This window comes from Nesoenas mayeri, assembly GCF_963082525.1.
Source record: "Nesoenas mayeri genome assembly, chromosome: 25".
NCBI lineage: Eukaryota > Metazoa > Chordata > Aves > Columbiformes > Columbidae > Nesoenas > Nesoenas mayeri.
Genome location: NC_137549.1, coordinates 2,372,386 through 2,394,189, shown reverse-complemented (window position 1 = coordinate 2,394,189; position 21,804 = coordinate 2,372,386). Strand labels below are relative to the sequence as shown.

The window sequence follows — 21,804 nt, the reverse complement described above, 5'->3', positions numbered from 1 at the left end:
CAGCAGGTGTGGTCACATCCTTGCTGTGGGGCAGAGACCCCCATGCCAAGGACAGCAGAAGTTTGACCTTCCTGGGGTGGGCAGTGGGGCTCCACAAAGGCACCTTCATGCACATCTGGAGAGCAGCTGGGTGCTGTGTCCATGGCTCACCCCGCTATGGCGATGCTGAGTACCGGGCTGGCTGTCTGAAGTGAGAATTGCAGGTGGGCTGTGATGCTGGGTTCAGAGGCTGGTGGACAGATGCTTTCCTCGTCCCTTGGCCATGGCGCTCCACAGCGATCCCCTCTCTCCCGTGTCCCCGCAGGGTGCCCGGGTGTGGATCCCCGACTCTGTCAATGTCTGGAGGGTGGCAGAAATAACCAGAGGCTACAAGGAAGGAGACACTGTTCTCCATCTCTGCCTGGACGATGGCTCGGTAAGGCTGGAGCTGTGCAGCCCCATGGGTCCCTGCTGTGTTCCCCCCATGGCTGAGCATCCCCAGATGGGAGATGGTTCACCTCTGCACCCCCAGACCAGCCTGGCTCCTCAGCAGCATGTGGAGAGGCTCAAACACTGCCTGGATGTGTCCTGTCCGGTGTCTGAGCAGCAATCCAAACTGTCATGGCCAGTTCTAGCTCACCGTGCCCTGTGTCCCTTGACCGTCCCCTGTCCCCAACTGCCTGGTGAACTGGTCCTTGCTGCCTGATTCCCAAAAGGCCTCCAGCTCAGCTTGCTGTGGTTGGGCTGTGGTTCCGGGTGACTATGCAGGGACAGGAGCTGGACTCGATGATTCTTGTGAGTCCCTTCCAACTTGAGACATTCTATGACTAACAGCCCATATGTGGCCTGCAAACAACATCCCTCCTGCAGACCCATCCTGCCTTTGCAGGGCTTGCTGACCTCGCTCAGCTCTTGTCCCACTCCATCTCTGTCCCCACAGGTGTTGGCCTACCCCATCGAGTCCCAGCTGCCACCTCTCTGCAACCCCGATTGCCTCTCGGGTGCTGATGACCTGGTGGCCCTGAGCCACCTGCACGAGCCGGCCGTGCTGCACTCGCTGCGCCGGCGGTTCCTGGAGGCCAACGCCATCTACACCTACTGTGGTGAGCCCCAAACCCTCCTGCTCCCATCTCCTGCCCCTTCCTTGCAGCTCCTGGGAATAGTGGCCCCTCCTGCCCTTTGCTCTTCCTCCAGGTATCATCCTCGTTGCCATCAACCCCTACAAGCCGTTGCCTATTTATGAGGAGGAGGTGATTTACGCCTACAGTGGCCGTGAGATGGGGGACATGGATCCCCACATCTTTGCGCTGGCAGAGGAGGCGCACAAGCAGATGGTGAGGTGAGAGCATCACTCAGGGAAGGGCTGAAACCCTCTCTGAACCGTGGTGTGTCCATGGAGAGTGGTCCTGCTGGGTCACAGCATCCCAGGCTGGTTGGGTTGCAGGAGCTCTACAGATCCCCAGCCCCACCTGCTCACGCAGGGTCACAGAGCAGATCACACAGGGAGGTCCAGGGGGTTTGAATGTCTCAGAGCAGGAGACTCCACACCCGCTCTGGGCAGCCTGGGCCAGGCTCTGTCACCTCCCAGCAAACAAGTTTCTGCTCATGTTCACATGGAGCCTCCTGTGTTTCAGTCTGTGCCTGTTGCCCCTCACCCTGGCATTGGGCACCACTGAACAGAGTCTGGTCCATCCTCTGACACCCACCCTGAGATATTGATCCCATTGATCAGATCCCTCTCAGCTTCTCTTCTCCAGCTCAACAGCTTTCCTCATCAGAAAGATGTTTCAGACCCCTGAGTGTTTTTGTAGCAGGTTGTCCCCAGCTCATGTCCCTCTCTGGCAGGTTTGGGAAGAACCAGTCCCTCATCATCAGTGGTGAGTCGGGCGCAGGGAAGACGGCATCGGCCAAATATGCCATGAGATACTTCACCACCGTCGGGGGCTGCCTGGGTGACTCCAGCATGGAGGAGAAGGTGCTGGCCTCCAGCCCGCTCATGGAGGTGAGTCCCCAGGGATATCCATGGGGACAGCTGGGGTGTCCCCACAGGCTGTCCCTGTGCTCCTCATGGCCTGTGCCCTGCTGTGATGCCATATCTGTCCCCTCCGTAAAATGTCAGGAGGGGACTGACCTATTCCAGAGCACCTGGACATCTAGGGCAAACTAAAACCTCCTGCCCTCCTTCCCCACTAGGCCTTTGGAAATGCGAAGACAGCCAGGAATGACAACAGCAGCCGCTTTGGGAAGTACATTGAGATCGGCTTCAGCCAAGCGCGTGTCACAGGGGCCACCATCAAAACCTACCTGCTGGAGAAGTCCCGTGTCACCTTCCAGGTGGGTCTCTGGGGTGGTGTGTGGACAGGACTGAGAGCCCAAATCCTCCGAGTAAGAACGTGCTCCTGCTGGTTATCCCTCAGAGCTGCTGGGAGAGGGAAGGTGTCCCTTGTCCTTAAATTTGGGGCTGCAGCACTAGTGCAGGGGAGCAGAGTGACCCATTGTGACCTGGTTTCTCAGGGATTTTTTTCTTGATCATCCACAGGCGAAAGCGGAGAGGAACTATCACATCTTCTACCAGCTCTGCACCTCGGCCACCCTGCCTGAGCTCCAGGGCCTGGGGCTCCGTGAGTACCGCCGTGTTCCCCTTGTGTCTCAGCTTGCTGCTGGGCAGTGCCAGGCCCTGCTGCCCTCCACCTGAGTGCTGGAGGAGGTTCTGCTGCTGGTGGGCACCCCGGGAGGGATGTGGGTGATTGGGAGCCCCCTGGGACAGATTGTGCTGGTTCACAGCCTGACACATGTCACCTGCAGGTGGGGCGGAGTCCTTCCACTACACCTGCCAGGGCCAGGACACCCTTGCCCGAGGCACCAGTGATGCGGCCGACTTGGAGAACACACGGCATGCCTTCTTGCTCCTGGGTACAGTCCTGGGTGGGCACAGGTGGGGAGGGGGCGGGCAGGGCTGGTCCCCAGGGCTGATTGTCCCATCACCCTCACCCTGATGCTGGTGAATAGTTGCTGGTGCCAGACACCCTAGTGCTGGGAACCCCGTTGTCACCAGCCATTCCCGTTGTCACCAGCCATTCCCGTTGTCACCAGCCATTCCCGTTGTCACCAGCCATTCCCGTTGTCACCAGCCATTCCCGTTGTCACCAGCCATTCCCGTTGTCACCAGCCATTCCCGTTGCCCTGGGCTGTGTAATGCAGCATTTCAGACCTGCGTGGGTTGGGGGAGCCTGGGAGGTCCCTCATGCCTGGGTTGTCACCGCAGGTGTCCCTGAGGATGAGCAGCTGGAGCTGTTCAGCATCCTGGCTGCCATCCTGCACCTGGGGAACATCATGGTCAGAGGGAGGGACCGCCGAGGAGACGGCTGCTTCGTGGAGGTGGGTGACAACCTGCTGCCTGCACCCCATGTCCCAAACTGTCCCCTGAGCTGTGCTGGCTGCAGGAGCCACATCTCAGCAATGCCATGGTGACAGCGTCTGTCCCCTTACAGCCTGATGATGAAGCCCTAGAGATGTTCTGCTCACTACTGGGCGTTGAGGTGTCACAGGTGACGCGCTGGCTCTGCCACCGCAAGCTGGTGACTGCTGGTGAGACCTACCTGAAGCCCCTCTCCAGGCAGCAGGCGCTCGACTCGCGGGATGCTCTGGCCAAGCATATGTATGGGCAGGTCTTCAAGTGGATGGTGAGCAGGGTCAACCGTGCCCTGCGATCACTGGAGGGCCACCATACCTCCATTGGCATCCTGGACATTTACGGGTAAGAGCAGATCCCATCTGCTGGGCTGTATGGAAGAGTGTGGTCCTGGTCCTGTGTCAGCTGTGGGTTTGGAGCCACCAACTTCTCTGGTTGAGACATGGGGCAGCACCAGTGCCTGCAGTGGGGCTGGGTGGGTGGCTCTGCTCGGCAGGTCCCTCAGGCAGGTCTCTGCTTCCCGCAGGTTTGAGATGTTTGAGCTCAACAGCTTTGAGCAGTTCTGCATCAACTATGCCAATGAGAAGCTGCAGCAGCTCTTCAACCTGGTGAGTGTCACCCAGATGTGCCTCCTTGCTGGTTGGTACCTGAGCATCGGCCCTGCACATCCCTGCCATAATGTTGCTATTGATGCTCTCTGCCTGAAATGTGGCTGGTGCTTCAGTCCCTGCAAACATGGGGCTCTGGGAGGCTGCTGGAGCTGGACATGGTCCCCTCCTTTCTCCCAAAATGCTCCTGCTCCAGAAGGGCTGCTCAGGTGTCATATGGAAACCCCTACCTTCAGTGTACTGGGTAGCCGGTCACCTTTATCCCCTCCTGGCTCAGTCTCACTCTGTTCTCCCTGCCCGCCAGAACATCTTCAAGCTGGAGCAGGAGGAGTATGTGACCGAGGAGATCCCTTGGGTCTTCATTGACTTCTGTGACAACCAGCCATGCATCGAGCTCATCGAGGGCCAGCTCGGCATCCTGGATCTGTTGAATGAGGAGTGCAAGGTTGGGCGAGTGGTGCTGAGACCAGGCAGCTGTGACCACCCAGAGCTCCCCTTCTGACCCCTTTGCCTTTCAGATGCCCCAAGGCAGTGATGGGAGCTGGGCACAGAAGCTTTACCAGACCCACCTCAGCAGCTCCCATTTTCAGAAGCCAAAGAGACCCACGGATGCTTTCATTGTCTGTCACTTCGCTGGCAAGGTAGGGAAAGCTGTGGCAGCCCAGCCTTGGATGGGGGCTCAGAACCAGTGGGCACCCAGCCTGTCCTACCTAGAGCTGGGATTGTGTCCTGCTGGCTCTGCTTCTGCTAAATGTGCTTTAAAGTGGTGGATAACAAAGGTGGGGACAGACTTGAGCAGGGCCTGTTGTGACAGGACAAGGGGTGATGGTTTTAAACTAAAGGAGGGAGATTCAGGCTGGACATGAGGAAGGAATTGTTGCCCTGAGGGTGGTGAGAGCCTGGCCCAGGTTGGCCAGAGAGGTGGTGGATGAACCATCCCTGGAGACACCCTGGGCCAGGCTGGACGGGGCTCTGAGCAACCTGAGCTGGTGAAGATGTTTAAAAGGCACATAGACAAGGTTCTTGGGGACATGGTTTAGTGCTAGAGTTTGGTTATGGTTGGACTTGATGATCCTGAGGGTCCCTTCTAACTGAAATGATTCCATGATTTGATGTCCCTGCTCATGGCGGGGTGTTGGACTAGATGAGCTTCAGAGAGCCCTTTTAACCCAAACCATTCTGTGATTCTAAGTGCTGGGCTGCAGCTCTTTAGCTGGGGGTAAAAATATGGAAACTCTGGCTGTGATGGTTCCCTGCAGCAGGGCAGGAGCTGGGCAACGTGGCCACCACCAGCTCTGGCTCCTGCAAGGACTTCTCCCAAAAGCTGTGTCCAAGCAGAGCCCTGCACCAAACCAGGTGGGGAAGCAACAGGCTAATGCTGGCACTGGCCTCATCTCCCACCAGGTGGAGTACCAGTGCGGTGGGTTTGTGGAGAAGAACAGGGACGCTGTCCCTGAGGAGCTGGTGGGGCTGCTGAGAGCCAGCAAGGTGAGAACCACTGTGAGCAGGGGCTGTGTAGGGCAGAGCCTGGGTGGCCTGTGGGTCCAGGAGCCCAGGGATGGGATGATGATGGTGTAGAACGTACAAGACATGCAGGGCAAATCCCTGTCTGTCTGCTGGCATAGCCCTGTGCAGCACTGGCCATGGTCAGGGTGTGCTGAGATGTGGGTACTCTCCACCCCATTCCCCTGCCTTGGGCTTCCCTAACTTGGGGACATTTGGCCATGTCCCTGCTGAGGGGGCTGGAGGGTCCTGCTACTGCCACATCTGTAACGCTGTCACTTCTCCCTCCACCCTGCGTGGCCCTGGCAGAAGGTAAGGGACATCTTGGAGAGTTCTTGAGCGCATCTGGGAAGGTGCCTGTGGCTTGTACTTAATTTTTCCTGGGAAAAACAGCACCAGGGGCACAGCTGGATCTGGTACACCTGGGCTGGATTTTCTGGCACATGTGGGCTGTAGCAGGGCTGAGGACCATGCACTGGGCTGGCGCCTGTGGAGCCTGTGGTGTTTGGGGCTGTCTGGTGCTGGTAGCAATCTGGGTGGCGCTGGCTGGGAGCTCTGCCTGGCTCTCACACCCCGCTCTCGCAGTCTGCCCTGCTCGCTGAGCTCTTCCTGGAGGAAGGGGATGGCGCCGTGTCCCTGCAGTCCCGCAGGTCCAGCGGGCCCAGGATGACCGGTCGCTCCAGCCGCAGATCACTGCCCAGTAGCCAAAAGAGCAAGAAGTCCATCTCCAGCCAGGTACGGGGTGTGGGGGAAACGTGTGCTGGAGTCCCCAGGGTGGGCCCATATATGTCCTGGCCTGGGGAACCCCCCCAAGCCCCAGGGTGCTCCTACCAGCCCTGATCCCACTTGCCTTGTCCTCTGCAGTTCAAAGCCTCCCTGAAGCGGCTGATGGAGATGCTGGGCAGCACCACGCAGCACTATGTCCGCTGCATCAAACCCAATGATGGGAAGCAGCCCTTTGTGTGAGTGCCTGGGGGGCTGGGGATGCTGTGGGGCACTGCTGTCCCCCAGTCTGTCCCTCCTGCCCTGGCTCTGCATAGCCTGGAGTGTGCAAGGCTGACTGGGATCCATTCTGAGTCATCCTCTCTCTGCCCCAGGTTTGACTCCAGGAGGGCAGTGGAGCAGCTACGAGCCTGCGGGGTCCTGGAGACCATCCGGATCAGCGCCTCGGGATACCCTTCCAGGTACCCCCGCTTCAGCAGCACTCTGGGTGCTCCCTGCTCCAGCCACAGCACATCTGACCCCCCTCTGCCCCCCACAGGTGCACGTACCAGGAGTTCCTGGAGAGGTACAGGGCTCTGGTGAGCAGAGAGGAGCTGAGGAGCACCAACAAGAAGCAGATCTGCAGCCTTGCCCTGGAGAGACTGCTCCAAGTGAGGGTCCTGCTTGGGGGGTGCAGCTGTGGTACCAGAGTGTCCTTTGCAAATGCTTCTCCTTTTAAGAAAGCTCTTGAGGTGCTGGAGCGAGTTGAGAGCAGGGAACGGAGCTGGTGAGGGGCTGGAGCACAAGTGTGATGGAGCAGCTGAGGGACCTGGGGGTTCAGCTGGAGAACAGGAGCTGAGGGGAGACCTTCTGATCCCTGAACTGCCTGAAAGGAGCTTGGAGCCAGGGGGGTCGGGCTCTGCTCCCCAGGAACAAGCGCCAGGAGCAGAGGAAACGGCCTCAAGTTGCGCCAGGGGAGGTTGAGGTTGGATGTGGGAACAATTTCTTCCCCAAAGGGCTGTGGGGCATTGGAACAGGCTGCCCAGGGCAGTGCTGGAGTCACCTTCCCTGGAGGGGTGGACAGACGGACATGAGGTTCTCAGGACATGGGGCAGGGACAGGGCTGGGTTATGGTTGGACTCAATGAGCTTTGAGTGTCTTTTCAAACCAAAATGATTCTATGACTGTATATGTGGGTGCCCAGTGGGTACAGAAATGGGTGAGATGAGAAGGAGCTTGGACTCCAGGGACCTTGGATGGGGAGGTTGGTGCCGTGAGCAGCATCATTCCTGAGGGATTCTTGCTGGGGAACACTCTATCCCTGGCACTCACTCCACCCTTGCACGCAGGACCCCAGCAAGTACCGGTGTGGGAAGAACAAGGTGTTTTTCCGGGCTGGCCAGGTGGCTCAGCTGGAGGAGCTGCGGCAGCGGCGGCTGCGGGTGGCCTGCACACTGCTGCAGCGGCACCTGCGCGGCTGGCTGGCGCGGCGGCACTTCGCGCGGACACGCGCTGCGGTCGTCTGTCTGCAGCGCCATGCCCGGGGCATGCTGGCCAGGAGGTGAGCATGGGACAATGTGGCTTGGAGGGAACTGCGATGAGCTGAGACAGAGCTCAGCCTTGGGGCCAGCTGGCTCTGGCTGGGCTTTGAGCTGCGTGTCCCTGTGCTATGGGCTGGGCTCCTGGCTTTGTCACCCCCTGCCCAGCTCTGCCCTCCCTGCAGGTTTTCACAACATCCCAGGCTGGTTGGGTTGCAGGAGCTCTGCAGATCCCAGCCCCACCTGCTCACGCAGGGTCACAGAGCAGGTCACACAGGGAGGTCCAGGGGGTCTGAATGTCTCAGAGCAGGAGACTCCACACCCGCTCTGGGCAGCCTGGGCCAGGCTCTGGCACCTCCCAGCACACAGGTTTCTGCTCATGTTCACATGGAGCCTCCTGTGTTTCAGTCTGTGCCCGTTGCCCTTCACCCTGGCACTGGGCACCACTGAACAGAGTCTGGTCTGTTCTCTTGACACCCACTCTTAGATATTTATTGATCATGTCACTCTCAGCATCCCCCAGGCTGAACAGCCCCAGCTCTATCAGCCTTTCCTCATAAGACGTTCCAGACCCCACAGCATCTTTGTAGACCTGAATGTTTTAGTCACCCTCTGTCCAGCTCTCTGCACTCCCTGCAGTCACTGTGTCCGTGCTCTCTGCAGGTTTGCCAGGCTGCTGCGAAGGACCAGGGCTGCTGTGACGCTGCAGAAGACCCTGCGGATGGTTCTGGCCCGGCGTTCCTACCTCCGCCTGCGCCAGGCCACCCTCACCATCCAAGCCTTTGCCCGGGGTTTGTTTGCCCGACGCCTTTACCAGCAGGTAGGAGCCTGGCAGGGCAGGGGGTGCCCCGATCCCACCTGGGGGGCTGTGCCACTGCCCCATCTCTCCCCCCACAGATGGTGCGGCAGCAGAAAGCCGTGGTGCTCCAGGCCGCTGTGCGGGGCTGGCTGGCGCGGAGCCGCTACGGCCGCCTGCGCGGGGCCGTCATCTACCTGCAGTGCTGCTACCGGCGGGCGCGGGCACGGCGGGAGCTGCGGCGGCTGCGCCTCGAGGCGCGCTCAGTCGAGCACTACAAGCAGCTGCACAGGGGCATGGAGATCAAGGTGATCCAGCTGCAGTGCAGGCTGGATGAGCAGGTGGGTGCTGGATTGGGCACTTGGTGGGTCCTTGACCACTTCTTACCAGTCCCTGTGCAGCCAAAGCCACATCTACCCTTATCTCCAGCCTTCTCCCAGTCCTGAGGTGGGAGCTGACTCTGCCTGATGTGTCCCCAGGCAGGATTTGTGCATCTGGAGCTCATTCTGAGGTTTCTAATGCTTGCCATGGATGTGGTGCTGGGAGGGGCTGGGCACCCTCCTGAGTGCTGGGTTGGGTGCAGCAGTGTCACACTGGGAAGAACTCAGTGTGGCATGTTCTCCCACTATGGTCCTGCCAGCACCATCTGCTGTCACCATCTGGGTGACACTGCTCCATTTCTGGGGGTGTCTGTGGAGGGTTCCTCTGGTGTGACCTTATTTCTGGGGGTTGGAAGAAGCAGGCCTGGAAAATCCTGCTGTTGGGGCTGGCCAGGAGGTGGGAAATGGGCTGTAAAGCCACAGCAAAGCTCACACGTGGCTCCATGTGGGGTGGGATGTCATGGAGAACTGCTCTCCCAGGCCTGACCTACTTTGGGGTGATGCCAGAAGCCAAGAGCTCCAAAGAGATGGGTGAGAAATGGAGTGTCCAGGTTCATTGCAGAAAGGCAGCTTGAGTACACATGGTCCATCACTGATGGGAGATGTGTGGGGATGTGTCCTTGTTCATGGCCACCTGCCTGACGTGCTCTGCCTGTTGTCCCCAGGCCCAGGAGAAGCAGCGGCTGGTGGAGCAGCTCTCGGGGCTGAACGCTGCCCATGCCGAGGAGGTGCAGCGCCTGCGGGCCGAGGTGCAGCGCCTGCGGGAGGAGGTGGCCCGGGACAGCCAGGTCCAGCAGCTGCAGGAGCGTTTGGCCGAGCTGGAGAGGCTCAGCATGAAGAGCTGCCTCAGCCAGGAGCTTGAGGAGCTCAGGCAGGTCAGTCTGTCTGTCTGGGGGATGCTCAGGTTGTGCTGGGGATCTCAGGGACCTGGCCACATGCTGTCTCCTGCCATGAGGTGCTCCCTGGAGAACATTGTGCCCATCCCTCTGCTTTCCTGCAGCGCTTGGCAGAGGTGGAAGCCACGAAGCTGCAGCTGGGGGAAGAGAAGGATGCTGTGATCCAGCGCATGTTGGAGCAGTCGCAGGATCTGGAAGGTAAAAGGAGTCCCTGGTATGGGCTGGTGCTGCAAGCTCAGGTGTTCCTGCACGTCCCCTCAGAGGGGTCCCGGTTTGGCCTGTCCCCAGCCTGCGGTGTCTGTGCCCACAGAGCAGCAGCAGCGTGCGGCGCGGGAGAGCTGGGGGCTGCGGCAGGAGCTGGAGGAGGAGCGGGCGCGCTACCAGAGCCTGGTGCAGGAGTACACCCGCCTGGAGCAGGGCTACGAGAACCTGCGGGACGAGGTGGCCTTCCACAGGGTGAGGGGCTGGCAGGGACACGAGAGGACCAGGACAAACCCCACTGGGTTCCCTGTGGGGAGCAGCAGTGCTGGTGGGTCCACGGCGCACACACTGTAGGAGAAGTGGGGTCCCCAAGCCTCCTCCTGAGGCCGTGGCTGCTCTGCTCCAGCTGATGGCCCAGCATGTGCTTGGGGTGTGGGGGAACAACCTTGTTTTCTCTTGCCTGCTCAGCAAAGCACCTTGAGGCGATCCCCTTCGTCGGAGAGCTTCCTGGGCTCCGACAGCAGCTACATGTCCTTGTCCACAGCTCCCTCACGAGATGGCTCTGATCAGCAGGCTGAGGTTAGTGGTGACACTGGTGGGGACAGTGAGGTAGGGCTGATGTGTGGACTGTCCCTTTCCCTGGCTATGGGGACAGCTGTGCCCTGGAGCCCTTGACTGGGGGCTGGTCCCATGGAGAGGGGTGTCAGCAGGTGTTCTGCCGATGGACATGAGGAAGAAATATTTTGACCTTGAGGGTGTTAAAACACTGGCCCAGGTTGGCCAGAGAGGTGGTGGGTGAACCATCCCTGGAGACATCCCAGGCCAGGCTGGACGGGGCTCTGAGCACCCTGAGCTGGTGCAGATGTCCCTGTCATGGCAGGGGGGGCACTGGAGAGCTGGGATCATCCCTTCAGCACGAACTGTTCTGTGACTCTATGGTGCCCAGCACTGGCTGCCATGCCCGACCCTGTCTCTGCACACAGGGACCGGAGGAGCGCTGGCAGCCGTTGACAGAGGGACCAGAGCCCAGCGGTGAGGCGCTGCTGAACAGCAGCGTGGGGCAGGATCCCATTGGGAAGGCGTATCAGCTCCTCCTGGGGCAGCTCAGTGCTGTCAACGAGGAGCTGGCCCGGACCCGGGAGGAGCTGCGCAGGTCCAAGGCACCCGTGGAGCCGGAGGAGAGGAAACCACTGGAGTTCCTGAAGCGCAGGGTGAGCCCCTGTCCCACTGCTGTGAGCAGGGTCAGGGCTGGGCCGCTGGTGCTGGCCTCATCCTGCTCTGTTCCATCTGCAGAACATCGCTGAGCTGCTGGGGCTGGGCAGGAGCCCGGAGAAGGTGGCAGGGGATGATGACTTGAAGCACGCGTATGATGCGGTGCAGGTTGCCAACAGGTGAATGTGGTCCTGGGGAGGTGGTCCCCAGCTGGGGGTGGTTTCCTCATAAGGGGCTACTGGATCCACACTGCTTGTGGTGCTTTCCCTGATATTTTATCAGCTTCAAATGCTCTTTGAAGCAGCCACCTCCTCAGGGGCTGTTGGTACTTTAGCACCAGCTGTGCTGGAAGAGAAAGGCTGGGCAGCCCCTCATTGCCCCACTGACCATGGGGTTGCCCTGGCTGTGTTTTTTGGGGGCTGGATCATCCCCCCCCTTGCTTCAAGCACAGGCACAGCATGAGCAGATGGGATGCCCTGGGCTCAGCAGGAGCCTCCTAAGAGGGCAAGGCTGGTGTACCCTGCCCCTGGGATGTGCCCTGTGTGCTCCGGGCTCAGAACAGATCAAGGGGAGATGCTCCACTAGCACAGTGGGGTCTGTGCTGCCTCCAGGGTGGGGGGAGAGCTCCTAGCTCTGAGTTTTGGAGGAAGAACACCTCGTGTAGCAGCTGGAGGTCGGTGCCTCAGTTTCCCTGGGTCTATGTGCACAGGCTGCTGGTGAATCAGCTGCGGGAGGAGAAGCAGCAGCACGAGGAGGAGGTGGAAGGGCTGCACCTCGACATCTGCTCCCTCAAGCAGCTGAGCCAGCAGCAGGCAGCCCTCATCCAGGACCTGCAGCGGCACCAGGGGCAGGAGGGGCTGCAGACGCATGTCCTGCGGCTCAAGGAGGAGAACTGGGTAAGGAGGGGAACTGGGACAGGCAGGACCGGGCTTGGGGCTGCATTCTGCCCTGTGTCCTGTGGTGAGCTGCCGGGAGCAATGTGGGGAACCCTGTTGCATCCCCCCATCTCTGTTCCATTGGGGGGTGCTGGTGGGGGTGTCCAGCTGGGGGGGGGGGGCTGGCTGAGCCCTCCTGGGGCTGTCCCTGCACAGGAGCTGGCCCAGAAGCTGGAGAAGCAGGGAAGGACCATGCTGAAGCTCCAAAAGCAGCTGAAAGCCTATGCCAAGCAGATCCAGGAGCTCACAGGCAAGTGCTCACATGGGAGGGAGGTGTGGGGCTGGGTGGAGGGTGACCAGCCTGGTCTGGGATGGAGCATCACCCAACCTCAACATGGGGAGCAGAGTCACCCCAGACAGATGCTGGGGAACATCAGCTTGAACTGAGCTGAGGGGACCTGATTGGGGTCCTACAGGCTAGGACACAGCAGGATGTGACCTGCTCTCCTCTCCCGCAGTGAAGAGAGAGGCTACTGGGCCAGCGCAGGAGTTGGCAACATCTGCTCTGGTCCTGTCCCAGTCCCCCATGGTCCCGTCCCTGGCTGGAACATCCCAGGCCATGCTACGGTGGAGGATGGAGGATGCAGGACGCATTATCAAGGCCATCATCACAGGTAGGGTTTGGAGAGAGGGAAACTCTCTCCCCCAGCTTGATCCCTGCTCAGATTTCTTGCCACCCACTGTGTGGGCTTATCCTTTTTGGTACTGCTGGTTCAGCATCCTGCCCAGTCCAGTGCCCACTTTCCATATCTGCCTGGATCCCAACTGTCCTGCTTTCCCCTGCAGATTACAAACCCCAGAGCAGCCCTGGGGCGCTCCCAGACCTGCCAGCCTATGTCCTCTTCCTCTGCTTTCGGCACGCGGACCACTGCGGTGACGAGCCACGGGCCCGCGCGCTGCTGGATGCAGCCATCGATGCCATCAAGAGGGTTATGAAGGTGCTGGGCTTGGGGTGTGAGCTGGGCTGAGGAGCAGGAGCTTCACTGGGCAAGGTGGGGGTGGCACTGGGGCAGCAGCACCAGGACACAGCGTGTGCCAGACTGCAGTGTCCAGCCTGAGCATGTCGGGGGGTGAGTGGTGGCCCTGGGTGCCATGGGGCTCCTGTAAGAAGAAAAACATCTGCCAGCTCTACACATGGCTCACAGAGCTACCACGGGGCATGAGGTCTTGCTGCCGTCACCGCGGAGCCCCGCTGACCCCCGTGCTCTCTGTTCCCTCCCGCAGAAGCACAGTGATGACTTTGATGTGGTGACACTCTGGCTCGCCAACACCTGCCGGCTCCAGAATTGCCTGCGCCAGTACAGCCAGGATGAGGTAGGGCTGGGCTGCTGGTCTCTGTCACCTCCCTGGGAGGGTGGCAGCTTAGTGGGGACAGGGTTTGTCCCCATCTGGGACTACGTTCTCTCTGCCCCCACCCCAGGTAGTCAGGGATGCACTGGGCTCACCCTCTTGCTTGGGGACCCAGCTGTGTCCCCCAGTAGTGCTGGCTCTGACCCAGCCTGTGCCCGCAGAGCTACGGGCAGGGGAACACGGCGCGGCAGAACGAGCATCGCCTGCAGAACGTGGACCCGCAGAGCTGCTGCCGCAGCCTGGGTGCCCTGGCTGTCCAGCTCTACCAGCAGCTCATCCGCACCGCTGAGAAGCGCCTCAAACCCATGATTGGTATGGCCGGGGCTGGGGGGCACTGGGGGGTGCTGATTCAGCCATGTGAGCTCCTGGTTCTGCTGCAGGGGCTGTGCCAAAGGGGGAAGGTGGACTCTGAACTGGAGGTCCCTCCATCTGCTCCTTGAACATCCTGGCTGGGAGCTAAAGTGGCCTCAGCACCCCAGGGACCTCGGGCTGCAGCCATGGGGAGCTCTGTTCCCCTGTGCCCTGCTTTGAAACCTCACAGAGCAGGGCCAGCCCCTAGGCCACCCTGTCCTGGAGGTTTCATCGGCCCCTGCATCCCCAGCTGGGATACATAGCCAAGCACCGGTGCATTGACTGCCTGAAACACAAACCCAGGTCTCTGCCTTGTTCTGATGAGCCTTTTCTACCCTTTAGTTGCCGCAATGCTGGAGAGTGAGCACATCCAGGGCTTGTCCTCCTCCTGCCCTCCCGGCCGCCGCCGCTCCTCGGCAGCCCCTGCCCACACGCTGCCCGAGCTCCTGCAGCAGTTGGGCTCCTTTCGTGCGGCGCTGGACCGCCATGGGCTGGCCCCCGCCGTGGGCCACCAGGTCCTGCGACAGCTCCTCTTCCTCATCAGCGGCACCACCCTCAACTACCTGCTGCTGAGGAAGGACACGTGCTCCTGGAGCCGTGGCATCCAGCTCCGGTCAGTCCCTGGGCAAGATGGGGGTACCTGGGGGAGTGGGGACACGGCATGTCCCCCCTGACCCACTGTCTCGGCAGATACAACATCAGCCAGCTGGAGCAGTGGCTGCGGGCGCAGGGGCTGCAGCAGAGTGGGGCACAGCAGGTGCTGGAGCCCCTGCTCCAGGCTGCGCAGCTGCTGCAGGTGAAGAAGGTGACAAAGGAAGATGCTGGAGCGCTCTGCAGCCTGTGCACGGTGCTGTCACCCCAGCAGGTATGGGGGGCTGGGACTCGCTGCCTCACCCTCTCCTGGGGTTCCCCAGGGCTGCTCTGGCACTAGGGTGGGATAGAGTGATGTACCCAGCCCCTCCCTGCTCATGGTCCCCATCGTCTTCTCCAGGTTGTGAAGATCCTCCGGGCTTACACCCCGACGGTGGGGCTGGAGGAGCGCATCAGCCCCAGCTTCATCAGCAGCGTGGAGGTGAGTGTGACCCGGGAGACTGTCCCACGTGGGCCGCCTCCCTGGGGCAGCCCTGACCATGAGCTCTGTGTCCCCACAGGAGCAGCTGCAGCAGCAGTATGGAGGGGGACCCGGCCAGCTCCTGGTGGACACCAGCCACCTCTTCCCCGTGCACCTGCCCTTCGCCGCATCCCCCCTGCACCTGGACGAGCTCCACATCCCCGATGCCCTCAACCTGCCCTTCCTCGTCCGCCTCTGAGCCCAGCCCGGCCCTGGGCCACAGTGAGGGGGCTGAACCCCCAGGGCTGGGGAGGCCATGGAGGTTTGGGGGCAGCACTTTTGCGCATGTTGTTCTTCTGTTGAGCAATTTATTTATTGAAATCCAGGTGCATGTTATGGCACAGCCGGGGCCCATGGCAGTCTGTGCTGGGGCTTTTGGCCACATTTTAATCCTTTGAGGTTATTAAAAGTCTTTGCAGATAACTTTGGTGTCTGGGGTGGTTGTGCTATTTGCAGGCTGAGATGGGGGACCTTGAGGACCATTGCTGGGGTTTTTTTGAGCTATGGAATGGTTTGTGTTGGAGAAGACCTTTAAAGGTCATGTGGTTCCAACCCCTGCAAGTGGGAGATCTGTCACTAGATAATATTGCTCAAAGTCCCATCCAACCTGACTTAAAATGCTTCCGAGGTTGCGTTTCTACACGTCCTGTGGGCAACCTCTTCCAGGGTCTCACCACCTTCATTGTAAGACATTTCTCTGTTAAGTCTGGTCTGAATCTAAAATCCAGCCTAAATGCTCTTTCCCCTTTCCCCAAAGGGCAGGTGGCCCATAGAGGATTTGGAGGATAGTGAGGGTCCCACAGGACCTGTCCCCATGGTGGTGGCCGTGCCGGAGACGTTGAGTGGGCCCAGTGGCCCCTCGTGCCCATAGGTGGTGACGGACGTTGGCAGCAGGGGGGAGGCTGGGGCCACCAGAGTCTCATGTCCTTGTGTGTCCCCACAATGGACACATCGCCCCCTCTCTCATCCCCCTTGCTCTTTTCACCTTATCTTGCTTTGTCATTCTCTCTTCTTTCCGTCTTTCTTTTCCTTTCCCAGGCCAATGTGTTTTAGCACAGGACAAAAGTGCTGCATTGAGTCCAAAAGTCTGGGTTCAGGTCATCAAGTTCTCACTGGCCCCTGCAAAAGGAACTTGAAAAAAAATACCAAACACAAAACCCAAAAAAACCCAAACAAAGCAAACAATGCAAACCACAAAATGTATTATATATTATATGTGCAGCCCAAAGCAATTCCTGAGTGCAAACAGGCAAGTGACTGGCAGGGACCCTCAGCACCACATGGAACACTCTGTGCGGGTGTTTCTCCCCATTTCTCTCAAGGGCGAGGAACAAGCCCATGAAACTTTCTCCCCGGGCCGGGCTGGGTCAGGATGGGCTCTGCTGGAAAACCCGACGTGTGGCCTTTGCCAATGCGGACAGAGCCCTCATGTGGGAACCAAAGATCCTGCACACCCAGTCCGGCTGGGAAATCAAACTGCACACAGAGATGATCGTGGAATGATCAGGAACAACATGAATCATAGAATCATTTTGGTTGGAAAAGCCCCTGGAGCTCATGGCGTCCAACCATAGCCCACCCCTGCACTGCCCCATGTCCTGAGAACCTCATGTCCGTCTGTCCAACCCTCCAGGGATGGTGACTCCAGCACTGCCCTGGGCAGCCTGTTCCAATGCCCCACAGCCCTTTGGGGAAGAAACTGTTCCCCTGACCCTCCCGCAGGGGCTCTGAGCCCCCTCCCGTCTGACTGGAAGGGCTGCAGCATCCAAGCTCTCCCTTCCAGCCCGTGCGACAGCTCCACCTCGCCTGCCCTGCCCACCCCTCCTGCCCAGCCCGGACCCTCCTGCCCAGCACTGCAGGCGGGGGACTCGTCCCTCCAAGTCCCCCCATGCCAAGGATGTCCCAGCTCTGGGAACGGCCCAAGGCTTCCAGCCAAAGGCACTTGCAGCCCCAGCCCCTGGGAGCCGCCCGTGGGGGCCGGGGGCAGCCCAGCCCCCCTGAACCCTTTCCCTGCCCAGGAGGAGCTGGGGAGGCTCTTGGGCTGGGGCGGAACACGGGGAGCCCGAACATTCCATCCCGGGACACCCAAAGAGTCCTTAGTTACCAGAACCAGAGGGACGATGGCGCAGCCACCACTGCAGCTCCCAGCGCGTGGCGCCCGGGCCCCCCCGGTTTTTCAGCTCCTGCAGCCCCTGCAGCCGATTATGCTCCCCCAGAGCTTCTGCCCCCCAGGTAGGGACCCACCGCAACCCCTGCAGCCCGGGACGCTCCTGGGGGCAAGAGCGGAGGTGAGTGCCGGCCATGGCTCCTGTCTCTCTTGCAGGCTCAGCCCCCCTGTGCCCACTGCCCGGGCAGGAGCAGCCCTTCCCCGCAGCCTGGGCACCCCCGGCGGGGGGGGCACCCCCGGCCCCCCAGGCCCCACCAGCAGGTACGGCACCCCTGTCTGCTCGGACACCCCGGCACCTTCGGCCCCTTCGCCATCCTCGACCCCGGGCACTCCCAGCACCCGCCACCCCTGTCCCCGGCACATACGGCGCTGGGCAGAACCGGGGCCGTGGGCGCTGGGGGCCGGCTCGGAGGTGTCCATGGAGGGTCCCCCCGGCCCAGCACGGCTCCCTCTCCCCCACACAGGGCTGCAGAGAGCACCGTGCGGCTGCTGGTTCGACCCCCGGGTGTTCCAGTTCCAGTGGGCCATGCCCTACGGCCACCAGGGCACAGCGGTGGCCCCAGCCCCTGTGTTGATGCTGACGCCCATCCCCGGCTACCAGCACATCCAGGGCCAACGGGCACAGCCCTACAGTTCCAGCACGGCCACCGCTGCGGGGACACCTGGGGGCAGGAACAACCCCCGGAGGAGCAGCAACGTCCCCACCAGCTCCTCTGCTGCTCCCCGACACCAAGCCCAGGAAGACCCAGCAGCTCTCCAGGATGTCACCGAGGAGATGCTGCTAGAAGAGGCCCATCGGCTCTTTGGTGTCTCCCGGGATGCCGTGGAGGTCACTGAAGACGGTTCCAGCAGCGGCCCCACAGCTCCTGACCCTGCGGAGCCTGGGGACCTGGGAGCCAGCCTGGGCATTTCTGACGAGGAGCTGATGGAGGAGGCCCTGCAGCTCCTCGGATGCCCCCCGGCCCTGGGGCAGCTCTGCCAGACTGGTGCCAGCAGCAGCCCCACGTCTGGGGACACTGGGGACACACAAGGACACGAGACTCTGGTGGCCCCAGCCTCCCCGCTGCTGCCAACGTCCGTCACCACCTATGGGCACGAGGGGCCACTGGGACCACTCAGTGTCTCCGGCACGGCCACCACCATGGGGACACTGCCAGGCAGCACCAGCCCCCTGGGCAGCACCAGCCCCCCCAGCACCTCTGCTGCCCCCCACCACACAGCTTCTGGGGACACGGTGGGACACCTCACGGCTTTGCAAGAGGTGCCACTGGAGGAGGCCCTTGAGATCTTCGACTGGTCCCTGGACGTGCTGGGGGTGGCCCAGGACACTCCCGCCAGCAGCCCCAGGCCAGGGGAGCAGCGGGGGCAGAAGCGGGGGCAGAGCCCCTCGGCAGAGCCCCCCAGCAAGCGCAGGGCTCTGGCAGGGAGCAGGGGGGTGGGAGGGGGGGATTAGAGCAGAGAACACCGGGGGTGGGGGTTGGGAGACGAGGGTGCAGTATTTGGGGGTGGGGGGTCTGGGGTGTGTGGGAGGAGTGCGAGTGTGTTTGGGGGTCTGGGGGGTTGGAGGGTGTGGGAGGAGGGTGGTGGGTTTGGGGTGGGGGGTCAGAGTAGCTCTGGGACCTTTTCTCTTGTGTTTCTGTATTAAACCTTGTTTGTCCAGAACTGCTCCGTTTCTGTGTGGGAGGGGGAGGGAGCGCAGTGAAACAGCCCCAGCCTGGTGTCTGCCCATTCGGGATCCCCCAGCAGGGGAAGGGCTTCTCATCCACAGATTTCTCCTCAGGGCTTGCACAATAACTTCTCTGTGCTTCGCCACAGCCCCTGTGGGACCCTCACTATCCTCCAAATCCTCTATGGGCCACCTGCCCTTTGGGGAAAGGGGAAAGAGCATTTAGGCTGGATTTTAGATTCAGACCGGACTTAACAGAGAAATGTCTTACAATGAAGGTGGTGGGACCCTGGAAGAGGTTGCCACAGGATGTGTAGAAACCCAACCTTGGAAGCCTTTTAAGTCAGGTTGGATGGGACTTTGAGCAATATTATCTAGTGAAAGATCTCCCACTTGCAGGGGTTGAAACCACATGACCTTTAAAGGTGTTCTCCAACACAAACCATTCCATAGCTCAAAAAAACCCCAGCAATGGTCCTCAAGGTCCCCCATCTCAGCCTGCAAATAGCACAACCACCCCAGACACCAAAGTTATCTGCAAAGACTTTTAATAACCTCAAAGGATTAAAACGTGGCCAAAAGCCCCAGCGCAGACTGCCACGGGCCCCGGCTGTGCCACAACATGCACCTGGATTCCAATAAATAAATTGCTCAACAGAAGAACAACATGCGCAAAAGTGCTGTCCCCAAACCTCCATGGCCTCCCCAGCCCTGGGGGTTCAGCCCCCTCACTGTGGCCCAGGGCCGGGCTGGGCTCAGAGGCGGACGAGGAAGGGCAGGTTGAGGGCATCGGGCATGTGGAGCTCGTCCAGGTGCAGGGGGGATGCGGCGAAGGGCAGGTGCACGGGGAAGAGGTGGCTGGTGTCCACCAGGAGCTGGCCGGGTCCCCCTCCATACTGCTGCTGCAGCTGCTCCTGTGGGGACACAGAGCTCACGGGCAACATTGATCACCGGCTTGGGCTGCGGAGACGGGACGGGCGGCTGCAGTGGGTGAGCGGCAGCAGCTTAAACCACACGTGAGTCCCGTTGCGAGCCAGGGCCGTGGGGAGACCGTCCTGCGGTGGGACGTGGCTGTGGGGACTGTCCCGTGCAGGCAGCCCTTGTCCCCTCCTGCTGCCTGAGGGGACAGCCGCTCCCCCAGGGTGCCAGCGCTGTCTGTGCTTCTTGTCGCAGGTACCTGGTGTACGACCAAGGCGAGTGTGCGTTTTTGAATGGCCGTGGTGTTGTGAGTTCAAGCTGCTCACGGCTCCGGCCGTATCTCTGCAGCAAGCCCCAAGTCATCATGTGAAAGAGAGGATGGAGAAAGGACCTTCTCCATGCTGGGACCTCCACAGCTTCACCTCTTCCAGCAGCACAGCGTGACCTGGGGCTGTTCTTCCCTCAGCTGCAGCTCTGGGTTTCTCCAGGTCTCAGTAACAACTCGCTGCCCGGTCTCAAGGAGAGGGACCTGCAGGAGGGGCAGACACCGGGGATGGTGACATCTGGCTGTGTGGATTGGGAGCCGGGGTTGCACATGGAACTGGTTTCTTTCTCCTGGGCCCACTGCAGCGCTCATCTTGCTTTTCTGACAATTCCCCTGAATCTGCTTTTGCACTGTGGTGATGGAGCTCGAGGTGCTGCTGCCAGATGAGATGGGCGCAGGGAGCTCGGCCCATCTCCCCAACCCTGTGCTGGGACGTGAAGTGACCTCGCGTGGCACCTGTTACCGATACAGACCTTACTACTATTTTCTGTAATTAAAAATTGGTAAATAATCACGTGTGTCCCTTCTGTTCCTCAAAGTGCTTGTTGAAAGCCACTGTTGTCCCCATCAGCCCTTGTGTTCCTGCGCACGGGGGCTTGTGTGCCGCCCCCCAGAAGCTGCTGCCGCAGGAGCCCCAGCAGCAGCTGAAAGCAGCCGTGGGCGCTGGGGACAAACCCACCTGCTGGTGGGTGAACAGACCTCCCTGCGTCCCCTGCGAGCGGTGGCTGTGCGGGACGGCCCCTTCCCAGTGCTCCCAGTCCGTCCATCCTTGGGCTTTCCAGTCGGGGCAGATTCCAGCAGCGCTGGGGATGCTGTTGGGACAGTCTCAGCCCATTTTTCTTCCTTAGCTGGGAAAACCCTATTTGTGGAGGCTTCTGCCATGGGCAGAGGTTCCACTTTCTTATTTTTCTTCCCCATGACATTTGTTTGTTTTGGTTTTATTTCCCTTCTCGTAGCACTCACATCACTTCACTTCCTCTCGATCTTTGCCCCATTCAGGCTGCGAGTCCAGCTCAAAGAGAGAGAATCCCGCACATCAGAGCCGGGTTCAGGCTGCGGTGGGTGAAAAGTGGGAGACGTAGGATCACATCCCCCTTTTTGAGGCGCCTTTTCCCCCGGGTCAGGGTTGCTCTGGCCTTTTGGGGCTGCAGCAGCTCAAGATGACCTGATGGACGTGGCAGCTGTGACAAGCTGCCCTTCTCATGGCACCTTTTGATGCTGTGAACCGCAGCCCCCCCTTTTTCATAAGGGACACAGCACAGGTAGCTCAGCGAGGCTGTCAGCTCTGCAGCATCTCTGGGAGCTCGGCTTTTGTTGCTTTGCCTCTGTGCAGTCAGATTAGATGCAGAAAAGCCTTTAAAACCTGCAGACCTTCACACTAAAGTGTGTGTTGCTGGTCGAGAAGCCGCAACCCTTCCTGTGTTTGGTGTTTCTCAAATAAAATTTCCTAATGTATCTCCGCAGGGTTTTCTCTACCTGCTCTGCTCACAATCGAGCCCCTTCCGTGTGCTCACACTGCCCAGGCTGGAATCCACTTTCCCCTAAAAAGGGCTAAATACCTAATTTGGGGCTGTTTCAATAGGTCCTGACAGTTTGTTTTTTCCTCTCATTGGGGCTGAAAAATCCTCGCATGGGATTTCTTCCTCGGTGCAGAAAAAGATGAGCAAATCTTCCAAAGAAACCAGTAAACGTGTCACTTCCCACCTTTATATTTTCTATAAGTTTGGGGCTGTGTTTTCATTTTTGACCTTCCC

General features: G+C 60.2%; 1 protein-coding gene across 1 annotated transcript; it reads left to right on the top strand.

The window, feature by feature from the left end:
- Positions 1-262: 262 nt before the first annotated feature.
- On the top strand, positions 263-15,173 carry LOC308049487 (unconventional myosin-Vb-like; the record flags this gene model as incomplete). Its single annotated transcript, XM_080359169.1, has 36 exons — positions 263-415; positions 920-1,082; positions 1,174-1,318; positions 1,825-1,981; positions 2,173-2,313; positions 2,519-2,600; positions 2,785-2,892; positions 3,245-3,357; positions 3,471-3,736; positions 3,918-3,999; positions 4,304-4,444; positions 4,518-4,640; positions 5,404-5,487; positions 6,088-6,237; positions 6,367-6,464; positions 6,600-6,686; positions 6,764-6,875; positions 7,554-7,765; positions 8,406-8,562; positions 8,640-8,879; positions 9,584-9,793; positions 9,919-10,012; positions 10,125-10,270; positions 10,484-10,594; positions 10,999-11,226; positions 11,309-11,406; positions 11,937-12,123; positions 12,319-12,412; positions 12,621-12,776; positions 12,949-13,100; positions 13,387-13,476; positions 13,674-13,824; positions 14,206-14,476; positions 14,554-14,728; positions 14,855-14,935; positions 15,015-15,173. 36 exons carry the CDS (start codon positions 263-265, stop codon positions 15,171-15,173), a joined length of 5,217 nt encoding a protein of 1,738 aa, XP_080215295.1.
- Positions 15,174-21,804: the final 6,631 nt, after the last annotated feature.